Source organism: Neopsephotus bourkii, unplaced genomic scaffold (assembly GCF_033783945.1).
Source record: "Neopsephotus bourkii isolate Nb327-2 ecotype Australia unplaced genomic scaffold, CSIRO-AGI_Nbou_v1 NB_39, whole genome shotgun sequence".
Classification (NCBI taxonomy): Eukaryota; Metazoa; Chordata; class Aves; order Psittaciformes; family Psittacidae; genus Neopsephotus; species Neopsephotus bourkii.
In genome coordinates this window covers 1145206-1169485 of record NW_026900556.1, presented here as the reverse complement: position 1 = coordinate 1169485, position 24280 = coordinate 1145206, and the positions used below count along the sequence as shown (strand labels likewise).

At 50.1% G+C, this 24280-nt stretch overlaps 2 protein-coding genes across 2 annotated transcripts; one reads left to right on the top strand and one right to left on the bottom strand.

Moving 5' to 3' along the window:
- The first annotated feature begins 106 nt into the window (after nucleotides 1-106).
- ATPAF2 (ATP synthase mitochondrial F1 complex assembly factor 2) lies at nucleotides 107-6219 on the top strand. Its single transcript, XM_061346499.1, has 8 exons — nucleotides 107-227; nucleotides 2240-2284; nucleotides 2570-2715; nucleotides 3466-3563; nucleotides 4292-4372; nucleotides 4483-4595; nucleotides 4880-4995; nucleotides 5590-6219. Exons 1-8 carry the CDS (start codon nucleotides 107-109, stop codon nucleotides 5725-5727), a joined length of 858 nt encoding a protein of 285 aa, XP_061202483.1. The 3' UTR covers nucleotides 5728-6219.
- Nucleotides 6220-7063: 844 nt separating this feature from the next.
- DRC3 (dynein regulatory complex subunit 3) lies at nucleotides 7064-24020 on the bottom strand. Its single transcript, XM_061346490.1, has 13 exons — nucleotides 23890-24020; nucleotides 22151-22324; nucleotides 20694-20810; nucleotides 19133-19299; nucleotides 18139-18285; nucleotides 16842-16961; nucleotides 15845-15956; nucleotides 14392-14567; nucleotides 11128-11259; nucleotides 9882-9952; nucleotides 8978-9101; nucleotides 7488-7619; nucleotides 7064-7326 (listed from the first exon to the last, which is right to left on the bottom strand). The coding sequence occupies exons 2-13, from the start codon at nucleotides 22305-22307 to the stop codon at nucleotides 7213-7215; spliced, it is 1569 nt and encodes a 522-aa protein (XP_061202474.1). The 5' UTR covers nucleotides 22308-22324; nucleotides 23890-24020; the 3' UTR covers nucleotides 7064-7212.
- Nucleotides 24021-24280: the final 260 nt, after the last annotated feature.

Below are 24280 nucleotides of genomic sequence, written 5' to 3'. Positions count from 1 at the left end.
TCGCGTCGCTGATTGGTTGACAGCGCGGGAGTATGGCGGCGCCCGTGCGGTGGCGCTGAGCGGGGGTCGGACCCGTGCCCTCCGCTTCTCCACCCCCCCCGCCGCCATGTGGTGCCGCTGCCGCCGGCTGCTCCGCGCCCGCTGCCCGCTGCCCCGCCCGCCTCCTGTCGCCCCCGGTACCGCCCCGCTGCGGCCGGGCTGGGGCCGGGCCTACGCCCCGCCGGGAGGTGAGGGAGCGCCTGCAGCACGTGAGGGGAGGGGGGGCCCGGTTTACATACCCCGTATTCCATAGCCCATATCCCATTCCCCATATCTCGTATTCCGTTTCACATACCCATATTCCATACTCCATATCCCATACTTCATACCCGATATACCATACCCCATATCCCATACTTCATACCCCATATTCCATAACCCCCCCATATCCCATACCCCATATCCCATACCCCGTATCCCATACTTCATACCCCATATTCTGTACCCCACCTATACCCCGTATCCCATATCCCATACCCCCCTATACCCTGTATCCCATACCCTGTATCCCATACTTCATACCCCATATTCCATACCCCCCCTATACCCCATATCTCATACTCCGTATCCCATGCTTCATACCCCCCCTATAGTCCGTATCCCATACCCTCCCTTATACCCTATATTCCATACTTCATACCCCATATCCTATATCTCATACCTCCCTATACCCATTCATGTCCCGGGGTGACCTTCAGAGCTGTCATGGGGCGGGGGGATCCACAGCGGGACCACAGCATCCCTCCTGCAAGCGCAGTCCTGTGGAGTCGGGGCACCCCGCCACCTCTGAGCACCTTGGACAATGTGGTCCTGGTGATGGGCATCCCCCTGCGCCTTTTGCCTGGCGTTAGCAGGTGTTTGGAGCCACATCCTCAATGCACGGCTCTGATACATTGGGTTTGGGTTTTGATGGGGGTTTGGGGGTGTTTCAGGGACACTCTGGGCTGTGTGTCCCCTGCACAGACCTTGCTGTGTGGGTTTGAGGGCACTAAAATGAGCCTGGTTCTATCGGAGGTGAGGCTGCAGCCGCTGTGACTCACTGCGGGGTCTCTTCTGGGGTGCATCGATCTGTGCCTTCGCCCTGTGGCGCTTCCTGAGGCCCTTGAGGCTGAGCAAATCCTCTTCCATTCCCAGCGGGAATGAGCTTTCTTTAGCCTCCAATGACAGAGCTGCAGCCTGGCCTCTTGCTTCGCCCTTCACAAGGTCCATTTGGTTTGGGGTTTACAGCGTGGCAGATTCCTCCTGCCTTGTGTGAGCTGTGAGAGCCTTTGTGATGGCTTTAACCTGGCTCCGAGGTGCTGGATGTGTGCAACAGCACCAGTAGGAAGTGAAGGTGCTCTTAAAGCAGAGCTCACCTTGCTGCTGCGGCAGGATGGAGCTGGATGTGTGGCCTGGAGGCTGCTGTTGGAGGGGGTTCCTCCCCTGGTGACTCAGTGACACAGTGTGGTCCACGTGTGCCCAGCATCATCCAGCTGTGGCACCGTCCTCACAGCATCCTGCCCCTGGACACTGCTGGAACGTGCAGGTCAAGGCAGGGAATGGGAAGCACTGAGAGTGGGTCTGTTGTCATCAAGGGGTGGGAAGAGGTTGCTGTGCCCTGTCCTGCCTCTGACCCGGCTCTGATGGGTTTCTTGTCTTTGATTGCAGTGGGAGAAGCTGCAGCAGGCTGAGAGCTGGGCTGGGTCAGCTTGGAGAAAGCTCTGTAAGGGGAGACCTTAGAGCAGCTCCAGTACCTAAAGGGGCACCAGGAAACCTGGAGATGGGCTTGGGACAAGGGCCTGGAGGGACAGGCCAAGGGGAATGGCTTGAACCTGCCCGAGGGGAGACTGAGATGAGCTCTTAGGCAGAAGCTCTTCCCTGCGAGGGTGCTGAGGCGCTGGCACAGGGTGCCCAGAGAAGCTGTGGCTGCCCCATCCCTGGCAGTGCTCAGGGTTCCAAGGGAGCTGAGGCAGAGTGAAGCTGCTCCCATTGACGTGCAGGTTGTGCACAGCAGCACTGTGCTTCTCACCAGTGTCTTGGTGCTTCCCAGTTGAGTGGAGCTCATGGAGGTGCTTGGAAGCTGTGATTGAATGGGCTGGAATTCTGTGGCCAGGCCACCAGAACAGCACCGAGGGCTCTGTCTGTTCTGGGCTGTGATGGGGAGCAGGGGAAGGGACCAGCCTCCCGTTGACTGCCCCTAAATGGCTGTTTTTGTCCCCAGAGAGGAAGCGGTTTTACCAGAACGTGAGCATCTCTCAAGGAGAAGGTGAGTTCAGCCACTGGGACAGGGCAGAGGGGCTGGTCCCAGCCTGTGTGAGTTTGGTATTGTCACCATCCTGCTGTCCCCTTTCCTCATCCATAGCAAAGTTGTGGGGTAGGAAGCCACTTCCAAGACCCAGTAGGTCCAAATGCTGGTGTTGGTGCTCCCACCACTTGAGCATCCCTGGTGCCTTGCTCCCATCAGCTCCAGCTCTGAATGTGTGGGGTTGGCTGTTGTTCCTTAGTGCCTGCTCCTCTTTGATTCCCCAGGATTTCTACTCTGATTCCCCAGGAGGCTTTGAAATCAACCTGGACCACCGAAAGCTGAAAACACCCCAGGCCAAGCTCTTCACTGTGCCCAGTGAGGCCTTGGCCATTGCAGTGGCAACAGAGTGGGACTCCCAGAAAGACACCATCAAGTTCTACACCATGCATCTGGTGAGCATGGCAAGATGGGATACTGGGACCTTGGAACGACAGAACACAGTGTGCTGGGAGCAGACAGGTCAGGAAAGTCAGGATTAAAGACAGGGAATTGAAATTCCAGGGGTTAAAGATGGGTTTGCCAGGCCACTGCTGCCTGGTGAGGGCTTTGCCAGTGCGTGGAGTGGATTCCAGAGCAAGGGTTGAAACACTCTGGGGTGTAAGCCCTGTGCTGGGATGCATGAAATCCTCTCAGAGCATCTTCTGAGAGTGCTTCCTTCTCTATCCTGTCTTTCCCAGCTTTCCTGTGGAATTGGCATAGGTTGGTCTAGAACAGGGGTGACCATGTAGACACAAGAATGGTCTCCAAATGCAGAACACTGAGAGGTCAGGTTGTCCGAATGCCCGTGGAAACAGGGATAAGAGGTCAGGAGTTTGGCACGGCACTGGTTGACACTGGTTGGGTTGACACTGGTTGGGTGACTCTATAGGGTGTGCCTGGAGGGACTTGAGAAGGGGCTGGACAGTGTTAGCGGGGACTGTGAGGGCAGGAGGAAGGGATGAGCTTCCTTCCCTGGTGCTTGATGGGCCCATTCCTGTGGCTTCTGACACCAGGGAGGTGATTCCTATCGCACAGTTCTGGGGTCAACCCCCTTTAGCTGCACCCCTCATTAAGTCCTCTGCTGCTTCTTGGCTTTGTACAATAGAAGCTGCTCCTTCCCCAGGCTGTGACTCACAGTGGTTTAAACGGCCTCTCTCCCCCAGACCACCCTGTGCAACACAGCGCTGGACAACCCCACACAGAGGAGCAAAATGCAGCTGATCCGAGCAGCCGTGAAGTTCCTGGAGACTGACACTGTCTGGTATGAGCTGGGGCACAGGGGTGAGGTTGTCTGGGCACCGTGGGCTTGGGGGGAGAAAGGGAAGGTGTCTGTTGTAACTCAGTCACAGCAGGGCTCTGACCTGTCCAGGGGTTGGCCTGAGGGTTTCAATGGGTTTAGGCCAGTTCTATGTCTGCAGACTTAGTGGAAGTTCATGCATGTGAATGGGGATCTGGTCCTCTGCTGAGCCCTGTTTTGGACATCTCCGTGCTGGGCAAGGGTGGGAGCAGCAGGAAATGAAGATTTCCTTGGGGAAAACAGCTTTGAAAGGCCTGGGGGAATCTGTGAGCCCAGTCCCTCATACTCCTGTGCCAGTTCAGGCAGCTCATATAACTTGTACCAGCAGCCAAATGCCCTTCATTCCTTAAAGTGGGCTGCAGGATCCAGCCTTTCATCCCCAGGCTTCTGTCTCACAGTCCTAGCCTCTGTGATATCCACTGGGAGCTGCATAGCCCCATAAAGTGGGATGCATCCCCTGCTCTGACCACTAAACCTCACTGCATCCTGTGCCTGGCTTGGGGCTGCCTGTTGGCTGCTTTGCTGCTCTGGTTTGTAGTAAGGATTATCCTTGCTGGAACAACAAAACGCTCTGAATCTGGGGAAGAGTGGGGGGATTGTTCCCAATCACTGCTGCCACTGCCTTCATTCCCCTTGCTGTGCTCTGGAGGGTGAATGGACACCCATTGTGGTTCTGTTCTGCAATGGCCCAGCTATCGTGTGGAGGAGCCACCTGCCTTGGCAGAGCTGCAGAAGAATGAATGGGATCCCATTGTTGCCTGGGCTGAGGAAAGGTAAGAAGAAGCCAAAGATGTTCCTGTCTGCTTTTGGCCTGCTTGTGGCTGTCAGAGCCGTGGGATCCGTGAGCCCTGTGCTTTTCTAAGGAGCTGGGTGATCATTCCAGGTACAATGTGGCAATTGGCTCTTCCACCAGCATCCTGGGACCAAACATCCCAGCCAGCACCAAGGATACCTTCGTCAGCCATCTGGCATCCTACAACATGTGGGCCCTGCAAGGTGAGAGAGGTTATTTTGCACACACAAGCTTTGTGGCACAGTAAAAGGAGGCAGTTGCCAAGGCAAAACCTTTGTCACTGCGGTGACAGTGGCCACAACAGCGTTTTGTGTCTGTTGTTAACTGCGGTTCTGAGACTGAAGTCCCCAGATACAAGGGTCAGTGGCCCTGTGACCTCCCTGAGGAGGTTCCACACCGCCTGTCTCATCAGAGCATGTGAAGATGCTGCTGTAACGCTGCAGAAAACAACCCTGAATCTTGTTTGTTTTGGGTTATTCCCTTCCAGGTATAGAATATATCATCACCCAGCTGAAATCTCTGATCCTGTCCATGGGTGTGATTGACAGGCACATTACAGTAGAGAAAGCCGTGCTGCTCTCTCGCCTGGAGGAAGAATACCAGGTAAATCCTGTTACAAAGCAACCCTATCATTCAAATAGCAATAATCTCAGCATGACAAATGCATCTCCCACCACAAATAACTGGCAAGGGAAGTGCCTGCTATTGCAAGAGAGGTTCCACCTCACCACTCTCTGCGTTTGAGAGCTTGGAGTGTGCTTCTGTAAAGCAGCACCATGGGCACAGCGGCCCAGAGAGCTCCTGGGGCTGCCAGGTTCTTTTTGCAGAGCCCAGATGGCTGCTTTGCTTCCTCTCTAATGTGAAGTGCAAAGTCGTGGCTGGCTTCTCTTGCTCTGGGTTATCCAGCCTGGAGGCTTTGGCAGACACCAAGCTAATAACTTGCTTGCTGGAAGCTGGCCTGGCACGAAGCTCTCTCTGTCCCAAAAGTGGTTGAAATTGATGGGAATCTTTTCATCTTCCCTTTAAGGGGCTTTGCCTCAGACTCCACTACAGATGCAGCACCACTCATCTGGAGATCTCCCTGCCCCATTAGTGACCAGCACAGCTCCTGCTTCACAGGCATGAAAAGGGATGGCTGCTGAGCAGCTCTATGGATAACCCAGTTCTGAGCTGACTCATGTTCCTCCTCTCTTTCAGATCCGGCGGTGGGGCAATGTGGAGTGGGCCCATGACTATGACCTGTGTGAGCTGCGTGCCCGTGCTGCAGCTGGGACTCTCTTTGTCCACCTCTGTCTGGAGAGCTCGACTGTGAAGCACAAGCTGCTGCAGGACTGAGGCTGTTGGGTTGGAACAGCAGGAAAATGCCTGGCTCTGAATGCCTGGCATGACCCAAGGGATGGGAATCATCCTCCTGCCATCACATCTTTCCTGGGATCAGCCTCATGCTGAGGAGCTGTGACTCTGTGGGCAGCTCCTCTCTTGGGCTGCCTGCCATAGTGCAACACCAGCAGTTTTGAGCCCACAAGGAGGGAAGGTCGAGGTGAGCATCCTCTGCGTCCCCAGGCCAGCAGCTCTGTCCAATGCTGGTGTCAGTACCGCATGAGAGGAGCTCCCACAAAGGAAACAGCTTCCTGGGCAGGGCACGGCACAGACATACCCAACATATGCCACACGTCTTCATAGCTGCCAGCTCCTGACACACATTTGTTATGGGAATCTGAAAACAGGCTCCATTGCATCTGTTCTTCATCCCGCAGCGTGCCTGTATGTAACACCAGGGTCTCTCTGTTTGATTAAAGGCACATCCCTGCTAGATCCTGAAAGCCAGTGCTGCTGAGTAGTTCTTTGTTTTAATCACCAAGCCGTGGTGCTGGAGGCTCTGGGATGGCTGCAGGCACGGAGCAGAGCAGACCCTACCAAACAGATCTGCTCCCTCTGGGTGAGCCTCCCTGTGCGAGGTGCCCTGTCCTTGCAGAGTGACAGGGAGGCAACTGTGCAGTCCTAGGAGCAGGACAAGGGGGGAACATGGGCTTCAGAGCACTGTGAGCTAAACCTGTGTATGACAGCACCGTGGGGCTTTCAGAGAGACCCAGTCTCTTCCCCAGAGCACGTATGCAGCCACCCTCTCATTATCCTTCCCACCTTTCTCCTTGCTGCTTGCCTCGAGCAGTGCCGCCCCAGCCAGCATCATTGCTCAGAAGCTGCCCACAAGTAAGTGCAGCAGCTGCTGTCACGGAGCAAGGAGGGGAATTAATGACTCCTCGCTTGGCTGTTGAGAGCAGCGGCGTGTGAGCTCCTCTGGAACCATTGATTCCCCTTCCTGCTGCTGGGGGCTGCTCTGTTCACGCTGCACAAAGCGGCTTTGGCGAGAGGCGGGGAAGAGGATGAGGCTCCCAGGCACGCAGAGCCCCTGCCAGCCTTGTGCTTGCTGAGCTGGAAACCTGCTGTTATCTTGGGGGTGGTTTGATGGAGAGCACTCCTCTCCCACGCTGCTGCCACGTGCCTGTGGCTCACAGGTTCCTGCCACTGTGCTTGCAGGTAGCAAAGCTTTCAGGCGTGATGCGCTGCGATGAGCTGGTTCAGACAGCTCACAGCTGACCCACAGCCCCTTGTGATCAGGTCGGAGCTCTGTCTGCACGGCTTCACGCCAACGTGATGGAAGAGGCAGAGCTTTTCCAGAGTTAAGAAGTATCTTTTATTTGCAGTTTATGCTGGGGTGGAAGAAGAAATGTCCCAGGCAGCATCCCTGGCTGTGTGTCCTGCTGTTGGGGGCTGTCCTGTGCGCCCCCAGCTAAAGCACCCCCCCAGCCTGTGGCAGACCTATTCCGTGGGCTCCGGGATCTTGATGCTATCCAGCTCCTCCTGGAGATTCTCAATGAACAGAATGATCTCTTTGACCCGGTTGCGGTTCCTGTCGATCTCGTTTTGGAAAGCCTGCACAGATTGAACCCACAGGCTTGTCAGCATCCCTGGCCAGGGTCCCCAGCACACACAGGGCTCCAGCAAAGGTTAGGGAGCATCTTTACTATCGGTGTCCCTGCCATTTGGGCCAGACCTACCTGTGTCCCGTCCCCCTGAGCACGAGGGGCTCTTACCTTCTCTGTCACAGAGTTCTGCCACTGGTCGATGTTGCTGAGGAGGTCGCTCTCTCGCTTATCAATGCTCTGCAGGCGGGTGCCATGGGATGCGTTGACAGCGTTGACAATGGTGTTTTTGTCCACCAGGAGCTGGAGGTAACGTGACCGGATGAGAGGAGGGGGGCAGGCACGCAGGGAAAGCAGCAGAGCTCACAACTAGCAGCTCAGGGGGTGGAAAATGAGCCCTGTGTCTCAGACAAAGCCCCAGTCATCAGCGTGAATCCAGAGCTTTACCCTTCGCAAGGATGCATGTGGGCCTCACTAGGGTGTAATGGAGAATTATCCCTACTATGGGTGGGGAAACTGAGGCAGCACCTTGTGTGTTGGAGCAGGGAGCAAACGCCCTGCTGCAGCATGTGGCAGGCCCCTCTGGGCAGCTAGTGTGGAAGCAAGGCTGCCTATGCTCCAGCACAGCCGGCCCAGCAGAATCCCACTTGGAAAGGTCTCTTGGACTGGTGGCACTGGCCATAAATCTTCATTTTTGGAGAGTCCCAGTTCCTAATGGAAGCGGTGACTTCCCCCCGGGTCTCTAAATGGAGGGTGGCTTCGCTAAGCCATAATGACTCTCCTCCAGCAGCCAAGTGCAGCTGCTGAACAAATGAAGATTGCTTCTCTGTGGAAATGGATGGCAGCGAGGCAAAATGGGTGCACAGCAACGGTGCGGAACTGCAGCCATCTGCACAGGCCATAAAGCAGGGAGCTCCCCCCCCAACACCCCGGGCTGGGGGCTGAGGGGTCTGGTTTGTGTCTGTCAGCTCTTGATTACCTGGAGGTAACAGGAGGATAATCGAGACAGAGAGAAACCACAGTGAATGCAAAACTGGAGGCATTTAGCCACGAACTGAAGGGAGAGTGGAGGCAAAAAGGTCAGCAGCGCTGCTGGGTGGAGCACTGCAGAGATCTTTGTGCTCTCTGAAGGGCTCCTTGCTATCACAAGACCGAGGGCTCGGTGAAAGGCTCCGTTTGAAATGTCACATCCCGCCTCCAAAGCACGGGCTGGGGAGCTCTGGGGAGGGATTTGAAATCACCAAGGCAAACAGAGCAGTGTTTGGATTCTCCTGGGGGAGCAGGGAGAATCTGAACGCACCCAGCTCTGAGGGCAGCAGAGAGGCTGCCTAAGTGCCTGCTGGGTTGGGGCTGTCTGGAAATCAGCCAGAGCAGTGAGCTGTGCTGGAAGCAGGAGAGAGATTCCCTCAGCACTTCTCTTGGGCTGCTGCCACCAGCTCTGGCAGCACCCAGGGAAACCTGCAGTGCAGCTATCCTTTATCCCAGGCAGCAGAGATGCCCGGCAGCGCCGGGGCTGGGACCACTCAGGAGGAGGTGATGCTCTGCCTTAGACATGGCTCTAGCAGTACTGAGCCTCCTGGATACCCTGTCTCTTCACAGAAGAGGCTGTGGCCTCTTCTTGCCAGCTCCCTAGCAGAGATGAATTGTTCTGGTGCCCTCACCGTTTGAACAGCAGCTGGCAAATCCATGTCGAGCTCATTCTTGAGTGATTTCTCCAGCGTGGTGATGGAGATCTCCAGCAGCTTTTCATGGTGATGGTTTTCCAGGTCCCGGCACTGGTTCATCGTATAGGAGATGGTTAAGGAAAAAGCTGAGCACACCATTCACTTACAGGGATTAAATGAGCTCCTGTAACTAGAGACTGAGTGGACCTCTGCAGGAAAGGGCCCCGCTGCTGCCAGAAGCTGCTGTGATGTCAGGATATGCACTTAGTGCTCTTAATCACACATGAGGTCTCATCCTCACTGCTGTCTATTACACAGAACTGAGAGTGGGCCTAAGTTTGCAAAGGGAATTGAAAGAGGCCTCCCAGGATAGAAGCTAAGCTCTGAATATGATGCAGTTATTCGCACCAGGCCAGGAGATCTCTATATTTAGTGTAACCTGTCACTGAAGCACTTTGTTATTCTCATCTCACTTTGCTCCAGAAGACATCAACAACCCCAAAATGGAAGCCATTTAAAGACACTTCAGCAAGAACTGCACGTATTTCACTGGCTGCTATAGCAGGAATGTACATAGGAATCAGCCTAACCAGATCCTCCCAGGGCTTTGTCACTGCTGTGGGAAGAAAGGAAGATTCCCAAGGGGGAGAAAGCTGCAAAAGTCCTACAGAGTTTCAGCACAGGAGAACTTAGATCCTTTTGTGCTCTCCAAGGTCTCAACAGAAAGAAGCTGAACACCTGCAATGATCATTCCTGTGAAGAGACCTTTCCTGTTGATTAAAAGAAACCCCAAACAACCCAAACCCCCCAAGTGCTATAGTGATGGCTCATTCCTGAGCCTATAGGTGAGATACACATACCTCACTGGGAGCTCCAGGCCAACAAACTGTCCAAAGGATATATCCCTTTCACGTTTTCAGTGAATGTTGATGCTACAGCAGCAATGTTTCTCTTAAATTCCTCTAGTATTTCCTTAACAGAGGGGAAAAGAGGAGATATTACCATGTGAACTTGCATAAACATAAAAGCAAGCTGGGGAGCCTGGGAAGAATCTACATCTGATTATCATTTGGACTCACTGCTGTTCCCAGCACAGTCAGAAACTGAACTGCCTCAAGCATTTAAAGTGTTTTGAACGTGTTGCAAGATTTTCTCTCCTCCTTTGGGGCCAGAACATCACAATCAGGTTATGGGAGGGAAGGAGACTGAATGATTCCCATAGCCAGTGTCAAGACAGCTGATCCTTTTTTACCCTCACTTAAGTAGTGCATGGAGAGTGCAGTATTCCCGTATCCTGCAATGCCACAGTCTCCACGAAGAGCCTCTTACTGGAAGCAGAACCAATGCCAAGGCTTAGTGCAGCTTTTGGTTTAGTCCTCAGGAATTAAAATTGCTGCCTAGTACCCCTCTCAAAATCGACCGTGAGGTGTTGCACTTAAATGCCTTGATGTAACAGCTCAGATACAGCCACCTGAGTTCTGTTCCATCAGTGACTGCAGATACACGAGGACCAATAGAGAAAACAGCGAAAGGCACAATCCTGCTGCAGTGAGGAATCCATTTTGAGCTGCTTGCTGTCATGCACATTCACAGCAGTGACCTGCTGCAGCTGCTTGCTCCTGCCTGCTAATTTCGAGACACATTTCTTCTCTTTCAAATGAAGATGCACATTAGCAGCCCTGCCCTACTTTTTTGAGGAGAAGTCTGGGGAGAAAAAAGGCAGCTATTATGCAAGCAAATGCAGGAGGCTGAGCAGGAATGTGTGTAATCTTATTCGGAGCAAAGATGAGCTTCAAAGCATTGCACCTCTAGAATCCCAAATGCACACCCCATGCTAGGCAGCCACTTTTGTACGCAGACCTATACAGCGACTGAATGACCCTTTCTCTAAAGCCTAGGAAATCAGCTTGGATAAATGTAAAGGATGTACTATGCTCCACTCTGAGAAACAGAAATCTATTGCAGTGTATTGATGCCCAGGGCCTAATCTCACCCAGATCAACTGAGTAGAAAAGGAGTAGGATGGAGACCTATGCCCCACTCTTTGTGCAATGAGCTACTAAACAGAGGGGTGCAGAGACAGAAAAGTGACCCCCCACCACCACGTTGTGGATGTGAGGTCTCCGAGGTATGTGTTTGAGCCTTACCTCCAGCTGGTTGGTTATCAGTATTTCCAAGCCCATGAGTGCTTCAGAGAGCTGAAGGATGTCCTCCCTGTACCGGGCTCGTTTCAACTCAGCAATATCATAACTACTGGCATTATGAATCTCCTCCAGCCTCTAAACACAGAGATACATAAATTACTCGTAGTTTGTGTTCAGCACTCCATTGCAATTTAATTAACTTGTTAGAGATGTGAGGAAAGTTCCTGCTGCTGATGAGCTGAAATGAAATGTGATGATTCAGGAAGTCTCCACATTTACATACTGGGTCGTCAACACTGCTGAGGTATGCTGCTGCACTAGGGGCAATGCAGTGGAGTCACTGAAAACGCTTCCTCATCCTCCAGTCAGCAGAAGACTTTGCTCCTTCAATGCCTCCAACTTTGGTTCCCCTTCTGACACATTGCAAGTCAAAACTAATGAGAGTCTTGACACTGGTGGCCATGAAGAAGAGATTAACAATACCTTTGCAGGAAGAAACACAAGCCTAAATCCCGATCCCCTTCATGTCAAGGAGAATCTTGACTGACTTCTGTGGGGTCAGGATTGAGTATTCCGAATATGGAATACCTCTCATGGCCTGCCTTCCTCTTACAGCAAGGATTTATTGCCCTTCAGAAGGAAATACTGATGTTAGGTTTGGATCAGAGACGATGTCTGATTTCTTGGATCAAAACCATCTCCTCCTCCAATGCGTTCTTTCCAAGTCTGTTCCAAGTAAGTTAACAATCAAGTGTTAAAACAAGGAAGGAAAACAATACACATGGTTTAGGATGTCCAATCCACTTCTGAGAGTGAACAGAATGGGCTGAAACAGGGAATTTTGCTGAAAACCATTGCCAAGACTTGTATCTGAAAACAAAGCAGATTACCAAACTTTGCAGTGTTAAAAGCAGGGGGGGGAGAGAGCAAGGAATGTTCTTGTCTAATGTAAAGAAGTCAGGAGGCTCCAAAAGCTCTGCAGCCATTCAAGACACACCTCTGGGAGCAGTAACTTCAAAGTTGAAGGCTTTTAATGCTTCTTTGCTCCTTTAGCAACTTCAGAGAGCAGTTATTTTACAGGTTACCCAAGTTTACATGAAAGGATTACAGCGAGACAAACAGCCCCTAAGAAAGGCTCACAGACTCCAGTCTGCTGGGGCCTCTGCTGCCTTTGAACTCCTCTGGCAATCTGAAATGAATGGGGAAATGCTGTTAAAATGCAGCCTTCAGTTTGGATGCCAGCTTCTCCAGTATTCAGATGAAAACCATCCCACTGACCACTGGGTCCTGTTCTTGCAGCTAACTTAGAGCTGAGCCTGCAGGTCATCAGACAAAGGTGGAGGGCCAAAATGTGGCCTTAGCCATGTTTCTTTGGGTTTCATTTTGGTTGTTTTTTTGGGGGGGGTTTGGTTGGCTGGTTGGTTTGGGGGGGTTGGTTTTGGTTTTTAATGGAAGATTTATTGGGAATTCAAGTGAAAGTTAGCTGAGTATGCATTGCCATAGAATCCTGGAATCCCAGACTGGTTTGGGTTGGAAGGGACCTTAAAGCTCACCCAGTTGCAACCCCTGCCATGGTCAGGGGCACCTTCCACTGGAGCAGCTTGCTCCAAGCCCCTGTGTCCAACCTGGCCTTGAGCACTGCCAGGGGTGGGGCAGCCACAGCTTCTCTGGGCACCCTGTGCCAGCGCCTCAGCACCCTCACAGGGAAGAGCTTCTGCCTAAGAGCTCATCTCAGTCTCCCCTCGGGCAGGTTCAAGCCATTCCCCTTGGCCTGTCCCTACAGGCCCTTGTCCCAAGCCCCTCTCCAGGTTTCCTGCAGCCCCTTTAGGCACTGGAGCTGCTCTAAGGTCTCCCTTCAGGAGCCTTCTCTTCTTCAGGCTGAACCATCCCAGCTCTCTCAGCCTGGATCCAGAGCAGAGCTGCTCCAGCCTCGCAGCATCTTCATCTTTCCATGCTGCCATCTGATAAGGCTGCAGACTCCTATCCCAACTAGAGTGCATGGAGCTGGTGTACCAGCATGAGTCAGCAAGGTTCAAGGGCCTGGGAGCAGAGTGACTCAGCAGCAGCGACAAGGCTCCTAAATAGAAGTGACCTGGTTTCCAAAGGGAGCCAGGGCTTGTGACTCTGCCTGGTGTCAGTTGCTCTGTTCAGCTGACAGGGTCACCGGGGTTTAGCATCCCCTCCTCTTATTATTCTTGTGGAAACACAATAATGATCCATCTATTATACATGGTTAGAAAGGGATCCAGCTAGAAGCTGCACCCTTAGCAGCCACAGTGGGTGGCTGTAGTTGAGCAGAATGAGAAAAGATAGTTTCTGCTTAAAAAAGGCTAGAAATACATTACAGTAACTTGATCTATTTTGTTAAAGTTCTTTGAGCTGTTGTTGACGAAACGAACCAAAGAAGAAAATGACTTGAAAGCAACCAGAATCCCCTGCAATCTCCTTCCTTTTGTTCCCCATTTTTCAATGAAGGAAGAGCTATTGGAGGCCTCAAAGCAAAGGGGATTGGCATTAAATCTGATAAACCTATACAGATTTTAAATCAACTTCATCAAAAATGCTTTAGCTAAAAGAAAGGTTGGGCATTTCCATTTTGTTAAAGACTGGTCACTTTTCTGGATGGCAAATAAAACTCATACTTAGCTACTCTCTTTCTGTAAAGCCTTGAAGGATCTTTACTTTTCTGAATGGTAAAATAACCTGGTGACATGTAAATTGTGTCCTACACTGAATTCCAGTATAGATAAAGGCTGTCAGTGATGGCTGGCTGTGGTTTGCTGAAGGGGTTTGAAACTTCAATCCCCAAATTCTTTTCCTACATAAAGTAGTAAATCCCTTTTACCATTCTGTTAGTTAATGACATTGTATTGCTAATACAAAACCTTTTCTTGGTATAGACTTATCCTATTAGAAAAACTTAAGGATAGATCAGGGAGTGAGCCCTGGAAGAGGTTGCCCCCTGAGGTTGTGGAGTCTCCATCCTTTACTCAGTAGCTGCATGAATACGGGCACCCTGCTATGGTGGCCCTGCTTGAGCAGCATTGGAGCAGGCGACTGTTCCAGAGCTCCCTGCCAACCTCAACAACCACTCTGCGATGCTACCATTAGGGATCCAGTACAGATTCCTATTACAGCAGTGTAAATCCAGAATAGCAGAACTAATTTTCATGGAGTTATCCTGGTTTTCAGTCAAATTAAAAGCTGGCACATGATACAGATATAATATAGACAGATCACGTATGAAAAAAAGTATAGCCACATTACCTTTTTGCTCTGCTTTTCAAACTCTAGGATTCTTTTCCTGCCTTCTTGCTGGTTGGCTGTTAACACTTCATTAAGGCATTCATAGAAATGGGAGACTTCAGCTTCTCGGTTTTCATGCTCCTTCAGCCCATAGTTAAAAAGGCTCTCACAAACTGAGACAAACTCCTCCCTGTACGTGACACCAGAGTCAAGGTATTTTGCTTACTGAGTGGAGCAACATGCTACGTGCCTTCTACCTCTGCAGCTTGAAGCAACAAGAGTTACAAGCTACTGTTCTGTAAACCCCATGGTTCTTGCAGGGAGAAGGCTGCCAAGTATTGTCTGTGGCAGCGCTGGGTCACCCATTCATGTTTTATACTGAGGATTTTGCTGCCTTAAGGGTATGGAGAAAGCTGTGGCAACTTGAGGGGGAAAAGGCCTTGAAGAAAAGGAAATGCATAAGCTTCTCTGACTCTTTTCTGACACAGCAGCAGAATGAAGCATACAACACTATCTATCTTCACAAGTGTGAATACAGTGCCAGAGTAGTTAATAAATACAGCTCTGGAGCCTACAGCCAGAGCAGAGAATAAACTCCTGACTTGGTGGCATCACAAAAATAACGTCAATTTTTCTTCTGCTATTATCTTGGCAATGGAATTGTTTTTGGAGTCTCTTGTAGTTAAGCCATGATGCATTTCCCCCCCCCAACAATGTAATGCAATTTTAAGGAAGGTCAAGTTACTGGCCTTGACAATGCTCTATTAATCTGAATGAGAAAAGAGATGAGGAAAAGAAGTGTCTGCTTTCTGATCCTGCATGTAGGAGCAATGATCAGAAAAATGTGCTGGCCTCAAAACTTCATGTTGCCAGCTCTGGCAGGTTATGAGATATGCGACTCATATCATTCTGATTAGTCTGTTCCTATCTCCTGCCACTTCCATTTCAACCCGATTTCAGCGGCTGCGCTCGCACAATCTAACTGAGATTTATCTTGCAGCTCATTTTAAACTGTAAGTGGATTCCTGACTTAAAGAAAGTACAAAGCCTTGATTCTTGAAGGGTCAGAAAAGAAGGCGTTGGATTCAAGGGAAGGAAAGGGAATATGGTAATTACAACAGTGAGGATTTGGAATGCTGGAATCCCATGACCTGTTGCTGACAGAAACAAGTGGGTTTACAACTGAGCTGTTTCAAGCTGGGCTGGCCAGCTTGCCAGTCATAGAAACCATTTGTTTTTAGCCCTCATATTTCACAAGGCATCAAGCCTTAAAGCTGTCAGTGGTCTCAGAGTCTTGCAGTGGGTTTTTTTGATACCATTCAAAAGTTGAACACAGACTGTTTCAGATCTTACATCAATGGAGCTTTCAGCCCTGGACAAAAGCAATGGATGAAGAGTCCCTGTGGGTGCACCTCCTTCTTAACTCGAGGCATTACATTTTAGCTGTAGGTATTCTAAACCCAGGAAGGATATGCCTGCAGCAGGTCATCCACTCCAGGGAGGCAAGCCAGTTTGGCAGCTTCTGTATCCTCTGCAAACATACTGTCAAACAGGAATGATCCATTCAGGTACTCAACAAAGGCTGTCTTTGAAGAGAATCAGAGCAATATAAGTAAAATGAAGACTGCCGATCTGCTGCCAGTGCTCAGCATGTGTCTCTCCTATAAGCACTTTACCAGCAAAGAAACGCTGGTGCAGACACAGTTATACCAACACAATAGATACACCAAGTGAGGAAAGCACCCTGCAACTGGACTGACAACCATCCTGGTGCCTTTGCTGCTAGAACACTCTAGCCTGAGGATAGAAAACACTGTTTAGTCTTATAGAAGACATTATCACATTCAACCACATATGACAAGGCTGTTAAGCCCTTCTGATAAGGAATCAATGGACTCTGGGGAGGTAAGAGCTGAAGTTGCCCTCCCTGTAACTAAACCAGCTCCTGTTCTCCAGCCAGTCTGATCTTTTGGAGGTGGGGAATACAGAGCCAGACTGACAGCACCATTCTGCCTGGGCTTGTTTTCAGCCTCTTCACAGGGCTACAGTGATCTCTAAGCCTGGAATGGTTTAACCATAAAACTAATGAAAAGCATTAACTTAGTCTGAAGGAGAAAAAAAGTCACTGCACTATGAGGATGCTGAGAGTTCCCTCAGACCTGTAATGCTCTTAATCTCATGTCAGGCTGATAAGATCCTTGGGTATGATTTACTATTTAGCTTTGCAGGGTCTGTATCTGTAGTTTCATTGTTTAGCCAGAAGTATGTTCCCCACATCATGTGTATTCCACAGCAGTTCCTGGTTTCATTCTGAAGATGAGATTCAGAGATCACAGAGATTAATCCCAGCCTTAGTTTTAGCACGGTCGATGTTAACCTCTCATTAAATCTTCAAGCAGGTAAAGGAGAAGTCAATATGTGTTGCGCTTCTTTCTCCTGAGACAATATACAGCCAGCCAAAGAAAACATACCTTGTGGCACTCCAGCTCCTTCTGCTTTGCCTGTTTGTCCTCCAGCTGAGCCAGGGCCTCGGCCTCCTCCTGTTCCAATGGCTCAATATGATACTGGTACTGTAAAACTGCCTCTTCTCGCTGAGAAATGAGAACAAAGAGCAAATTCTTCTTAGATTATCTAGCATTGCTCAAAAAAATGTGGGCATCAGCACTTGGACTTTCTAGAACATGCACCTGAGTGACATGTGCATCACCATTTCTATGTGGGCTTTTAATTAAACTGCTTATGAAGTTTCTAATCCATTCCTCATCCCTTCTTTTGTTGCCACGTTCCTCTGGCTCTGCACTCGGTGCATCTGAGCGGATTCAGTCCCAGGAAACTTTTCTCTCCCCATCTTTAGGGTTGTTTTTCTCTTTTTTAGCAGGAAGCCCTGTTTTGACTTCCAGGATTTGAGCTCTGATTTGATCAGCTGGAGAGTTTAATACATTTACTAGGGAGGAGAAGGCTCTTTGGAGGACCGGATGGCAAAGTAGTGGCAGGGGCAAGAACCTCATTAGCTCGAAACTGAAGCTTGACAAATTTAAGTCTGCAGGTCTATGACGTACTGTCTGTGTGAGCAGGGACTGGACTCAGTGACCTGGAAAACCCTTTCCGTCCTAGGGTAAAAGTAATAGATATTCCAAGTACAGGCCCTGCTCTGTGCCAAGCAAATTCACAATTAATCATGTTCTTTGGTTACTTAAAATAAAACCCCAAACAAACCCCCCTTCTTTGTTCCTTTGAGCCCTGGGATCAAAAAGGAGCCCCACAGGTTACCAGTGCAGCTGCACTGTCAGAATCAAGAGTGGGAAGTGCATTTGACAGTACCTGCTTGCCTGGATACAGAGTCAGTCCACTCTGTAATTGCTCACTGAGCAGCAGGACCACCAAGGCTTCTTCCCCCCAGATCCATGTCTCAAGACTGATTTCCTCTGAGATATTTCTGATCTCTAAGAAGGCTTCTGCTTACACTGCAGCCTCTCTGTGGCAACATTAACCAGGCCCCCCTCCCACACACAGCTGCTGATCTCCATAAAATCTGTGAAGACATCATGCCTCTGACACCTCTGCCTCGCTGTCAGATTTGATAGAATTTGGCCTACAGTTTCACAGCTGTTAGGTGGAGGCAGAATCAACACTGCATGTTTCTGGGAGCTTCATTTCTGCAGGGAACCTGCCCCCAGTGTTAGGATATTGCTGGCACACCAACAAAGCAAGTTGCTCTGTAAGATGCTGTTGCTGGATTTCACAAGCAGGGAATGCAGGAATGCTTACTGTGGAGTCTCTCACGAGCTTGAAGTCCAAATACACCAGTTTGGGAACATGAGCAACAACATAGAGCATGTACCGCTTGTCATCACAGAGAGGGTTCCCAGCGAGGTTCAGCGTCCGTAAGTGTTTAAACCTCCTGAAATAGACCACCTGTGCCAAGGGGAAAGAGATGATGCTCATCCCAGTGCTGAGAAACACACAGCCTTGAAATTCATTGTTCTTAATACAGTTATAGAATCATATAACAGTTTGGATTGGAAGGGACCATAACGCTCATCCAGTTCCAACCCCTGCCTTGGGCAGGGACACCTTCCACCGGAGCAGCTTGCTCCAAGCTCCTGTGTCCAACCTGGCCTTGAACACTGCCAGGGATGGGGCAGCCACAGCTTCTCTGGGCACCCTGTGCCAGAGCCTCAGCACCCTCACAGGGGAGAACTTCTTAATCTCTAATGTAAATCCACCCTCTGTCAGTTTAACGTTGCGATACACATGGTGCTCTGCTGCCAAACACAGCCAACATTGAATTAGGAGTTTCTAACACTTTCAGGAAAGGAAATACATAAATTTATATTGTGAATACATAAATGTTGGGTGTAGAAAGAAGGGAGATGGGGTAGATAAAAATTATGGGCCTTAGATTGGTCAGCCGACCTTGAAAGAACCCCAAATACATCCTCGTGTCCACTCCCTCCTTTTCTCATCGATAGCTACTTATTCCTTTTCTAGCTTTCATGGGATCCCATAGGAATTCTGCCATGGCTGATAGCAGTAACAGAAGCAGGCCCCCAGGAGTCAATAATCTAAAAGAGAAATAGCTGTAGTAAGCACTTAGCACCAACAGAGCTTACCAAAACCATAATTTACACTACAGATGCAGTGAAAACCTAAGGAGAATTTCCTCCACTAAGAAGGGGCTCAGACACAGTGGCAAATGCCAGCAGCTTTAGAATATGTGATCCTTTGACAGGGAACATTTACAAATCCAGGGAGCACTCACATCTTCCAGGGTGGTCAGGTTATTCTTTCCTATGGAGAAGATCTGCAGCTCTTGCAACGTGTCCAGGTTCTCGATCTTAGATATCCTGTTACTATAGAGACTGAGGTCCTGCAGTTTGACAAGGGTACCCAGGCCCTCGATTACTTCGATGTTGTTGAAGGACAAGTCTGAGGAAGAGTTGAGAAAGTTCAGTTATTTCTAGCAGAACACCTTGATTCAGACCTTGCATTCAGCCTGGTTCTTGCATTAGGAGTTGATGGGCAGTATTTTCCTCAGGGGTGTTCAGCGTTCCACAGGAAAGCCTGCATTAAACCATTATTTGTTCACATCTCTCCCTTGCAATGGTCCATGCGCATGTCCTTCCACAGTTGAAGGTATTCCCTGCAGAGTCCACCTGAAAGTGGTTTGTAGCTTATGGGGAAACCCAAAATACAAGAAAAGAGGTGGGGAAATGCCCTAAAAAGGGGGTATTTCTGTGACAAATCTGACCCTCCCTGCCTTGGTTGTTGCAGACTCTTGCCTGCCACACCAGTGCCCACCGTCAGGGTCATTCCCATAGGGACCAATCACCCTGGAGGCATGCAAAGGCATATATTCCCTTGATCTATTTCACTCACTGAAATCTCCTCTTATCCTGCCAGAACATCTATTATAACACCTACATTCGTCATAGGGGCAGTGTTTCTCCTCAAGCCAGTACTGAGCCATTCAGGAGTCCAAAAACGGTTGATGAGGTGTCTGCATCACCCCAGGCCTTGGAGGGATAAGACACTTACGCAGTAGCTGCTGATGCACTGCAGCCTTTGGGCAAACCAAGCCATGTAAGTGTGCTTCAGAACACTGTGCTGACATTGTGGTGACCAGCTGTTGATTCACCAGTGGGTTAGTCAGTCACTGTGCAGCAGAACGGTGTGAACTACAGAGGCTATTGGACATCTGAAGTTATCCCTATGAGCTGAAGCCCTCCATAGTGTTCCCAAAGACAGCTGAGGGTATGTTTCCACAGCCAGCCAGCACTGTAAGTGATGCATCTGTAGCAGCAAGCTCTGCAGTCTGCCCAGCATCAAAACCTGTACCACTGTGTGATGCCACTCTCATCATCCTGAGTTTGAAAGTAGTCACATAAGACTATGAAGATGGGCACTTCTTGGGACAATAGTGATGACAAGCCCTTCAGCATGGAGGGGTGAAGATAGTGGGTTCTAGATGTTGAAATGCCTGCATCAGCTTTGAAAATAGAATACAGGCTTCTCAACCACAGAGATGTTTCCATAAATATTCCTGAAAGTCACCTCCAAACCCTGGGAACAACCTGAAAATCTCAGCTTCCTGTTCCTGCCACCCTGCGTGTATTAAACCCAGTTTTGAAACATTTGAAGGATTGTTTTGCAGCTCTGGTATTCAGGCATTTTGACATTTGACAGTCAAACAAGGAAACACACCGACAGCTGACAGCCTTCCCTGGGAAAGCTCCTATCAGTCGTGTTTGAGAAGGAATGTGACATCCTGGCTTTATCGCACACTGTGTGAAGGCACCCAGCCTCATCTGCCTGTATCTTACCGAGCCATACAAGGTGAACCAGACTCTCCAGGCCTTCTATCTTCTCAATGATGTTGTTGTCCAGCTGCAGTTTAGTCAGGTTCTCAAACTGCCACAGATTAGCAATCTGCAGGATATCTAAAACCATAGAAAACCACCCCAAATAAATCAAAGCGAATTGCTTTCCGTGCGAGGCAGCTCTCAGTGCAGCAGCCACACTGTCTTGCACAAGGCAAACATGCCCAGTCTTACCTCCAAAATGATTTTCAGCAGATTACAAGAGCGTGTGATGACTGCTCTAGAGAGCTGAGAGCTCCACTGGCTGGATGAGATTTCAGTGAAGCAGCCCAGTTAACCTCAGTGTCCTGCCCCAGCGCACACTGCTCATCAGCGATGCCAACGAGCCGCTGAGGGGATGCTGAGTACAGCCCTGCAGTCAGGAGCAGCTTTATGAATCCACTACTAGGAGACCTTGACCTTCATTTTCCTTTCCAGCTCCAAGAGGGAGATTTGGGATGAGATTCTGCTTTTCTCTGCATTTGCAGGTTAGAGGTGGCCAGCAACTGCTTGTGTAAATGACTCCTGCACTCCTGGGACTCTCATCGCAGGAGAGCAAGTTGGGGTCTACTCTTTCTGTGAAGGCTGCAGTTTAGAGCTAATCAATATCCCTGCATTTAGCTTGCTCCCAAAACAGAATCACAAGGGCGGGTCGTTAGGCACTACAGCAAGACACTGGGACCAACACAATACAGAATATTCCCACTCCTGGTTCTCCTTCCCTCTACAGTGGCTTCACAGGAGATTTTTGGTGGCTGCTTTGTTGCTGTCAGTGTTTGGTGCAGATTAAAGGAAGGAATTTCATGCACAAAATACGCAGTTCTATACTCTGTATTTGCAGAGGAACACATGCAGGAGCAGGGAGCCTGTTCTAAGGACCCCAACTAACACACACCGCGGCTTCACTGGAGCACGGGAGGAATAATGGAAGGCAGATTTTTGCCCATCAAATTACATACCCCCAGAACACTCAAATATTGAGCCAAATGTTCTTCCTTTCCCTTTTTAGAATGCAAGTTTAAGCCTGGTTGGACAGTCAGAGGCAAGCTGTGATAATGCTACCGATGACGGGAGGAAGCCACTGAATTGGCCTGTAATCACCATCATCGACCAAATAGCTCTCACATCATCACCAGCGATGGCAGAGCCTGCCCAGGGTTGGAGTTGTCCACAGAGGGGCTCAACAGGCCTGCGGCCTGTAGGTGTCACCACAATATAAATGTTAAATAAGAACAGCGGTGACAATAACAGCATCAGGTTAAGCAGCTTTAATGTTACCCACCAGCAAAAGCACCCAGCTCGCCTGAAACTGTAAGTGCAAATGTTGCTTTTCACATAACAAATCCAAGCTAATCGTGAGCGTTTCATTGCCATGATTCTATTCACGCTTGATTCTACTGTTGTGATGTTCTGATACTCACTTCTAAAACTAAGCTGTAGCTCCTTCAAATCCTTTAAGTTAAAGCCTTCCCTTCTGACAATCTTTTTCATGTCTTCCGTGCGCTCCTCTTCAAGAACTTTCTGAACCAGTTCATCGTCAATAGTGTTTGGCTCGATGTTCTCATACAAGTGACTCATTTTTAGATGGTATCAGCCTTAAAGGAGAAAAAAGAAAGAGAAATAAAATGACTGCCTGGCTGTTTCCAGCGTTCATTGAAGAGGGGTGACGATACCAAGGAATTAAGAGCACAGCTGAGCGCTAAGAGCTAATACCTCCCAGTTCATATCAAACACTTAACTTGGACCATAGAGTCACTGGTTTGGCTCAAAGTGCAAGGCAGGCATGATCGTATGTGAACTTCCAATGACTTTTGGGAGTTTTGGGTGAAGAATACCAGGATTAAGCCAAATAAATAGACTAGGAAAGGAGGCCCCATGCAGCACCTCTGAAGAGCAACAGTCCATTGCATGGCAGTCACTTGTTGCTGAAACCCACCTTCATTAAGGAAGCATGTTTCCTTTTGGGATATAGACAATGCTGTCAGTCAAACCCTTCTGCTCTTTGTCATTTAAATATCCTTAATGTTGCCCGGGGAAGCAAGAAGACTTCTTATCTCCCTAGAGCTGTGCCCATTGAATGAATCAGTCTGAGGGACAGGAATCATCCAGCTCCTGCCTGTGTGAGGTGTCTGTAGTTATGGGGTAAGTTTTACTGATATTTGGCACAGGACAGGAAGGATAAACGCGTAGGTTTAGAGAGTTCTGTCCTTGTCATGGCTTTTAATTAACAACCCAACCTCTCTATGGCTGTGCTCAGGATTTCGACTTCCCTTCTATTTATCCATCACCTCTTTATTCACTGTTGGTTCCATAGAATCCCAGACTGGTTTGAGTTGGAAAGGACCTTAGGATCATCCAGTTCCAACCTGCCTGCCATGGGCAGGGACACCTCACACTAAACCATGGCACCCAAGGCTCTGTACAACCTGGCCTTGAACACTGCCAGGGATGGAGCATTCACAACTTCCCTGGGCAACCCATTCCAGTGCCTCAGCACCCTCACAGGAAAGAACTTCTTCCTTATATCCAATCTAAACTTCCCCTGTTTAAGTTTGAACCCGTTACCCCATATCCTATCACTACAGTCCCTAATGAAGAGTCTCCCTCAGCATTCCTATAGCCCCCTTCAGATACTGGAAGGCTGCTATGAGGTCTCCACGCAGCCTTCTCTTCTCCAGGCTGAACAGCCCCAACTTTCTCAGCCTGTTTCCATACAGGAGGTGCTGCAGCCCCTGATCATCCTCGTGGCCTCCTCTGGACTTGTTCCAACAGTTCCATGTCCTTTTCATGTTGAGGACACCAGAGCTGCACACAATGCTCCAGGTGAGGCCTCACAAGAGCAGAGCAGAGGGCCAGGATCACCTCCTTTGACCTGCTGGTCACGCTCCTTTTGATGCAGCCCAGGATATAGTAGGGAACATCACGGGTGTCTGTGCCAGCAATGGGTCAGCCTCCAGGCGCAAAGCTGCTGCTCACTGGACCCCAGCCCTGGGTCGAGCACCATGTCCCTGGCACAGTACGGGTTCCTGTCCCTGTCTGTCAGGGTGTCTCTGACCCCGGTCTGCTGCCGCCTTCCCCCGGGTCCCACCCAGCCCCAGGCCGCGGCCCCCGGGCCTCTCAGCCCCGGTCCCCCGAGCCCACGGCCTTGCCCTGCCCTCACCCGCGACTCGCCGCCGGTTGCTAAGGAAGCCTCGTCGCGTTGCTAGGGAGGCCACGTGACAGCCTCATCCACCAATAGTCAGGGAGCGGGTGGGAAGGCCGGCTGCTAATCAGAGCGCGAGAAATCCGTGTCAGCCAATCAGCGCCCGCACCGTGCCCTCGAGGCGGGAGGAGGCTCGCTTGATTGACGTTCCTCTGTCCCAATAATATTAGAGAATGGCTTGGCCGCTGCCCAATGAGTAATGACAGCAGCGGTGTCCATCAACAGTGGGGCGGGACTACTTCGGGGGCGTGCCCTTCGCTTGACAGTGATGGACACTCTCCTTAACCTATGAGTCCACGAGGTGTCCATCTATTATCCAATCAACCGCGAGGAGGCGGGACTTTCTTGA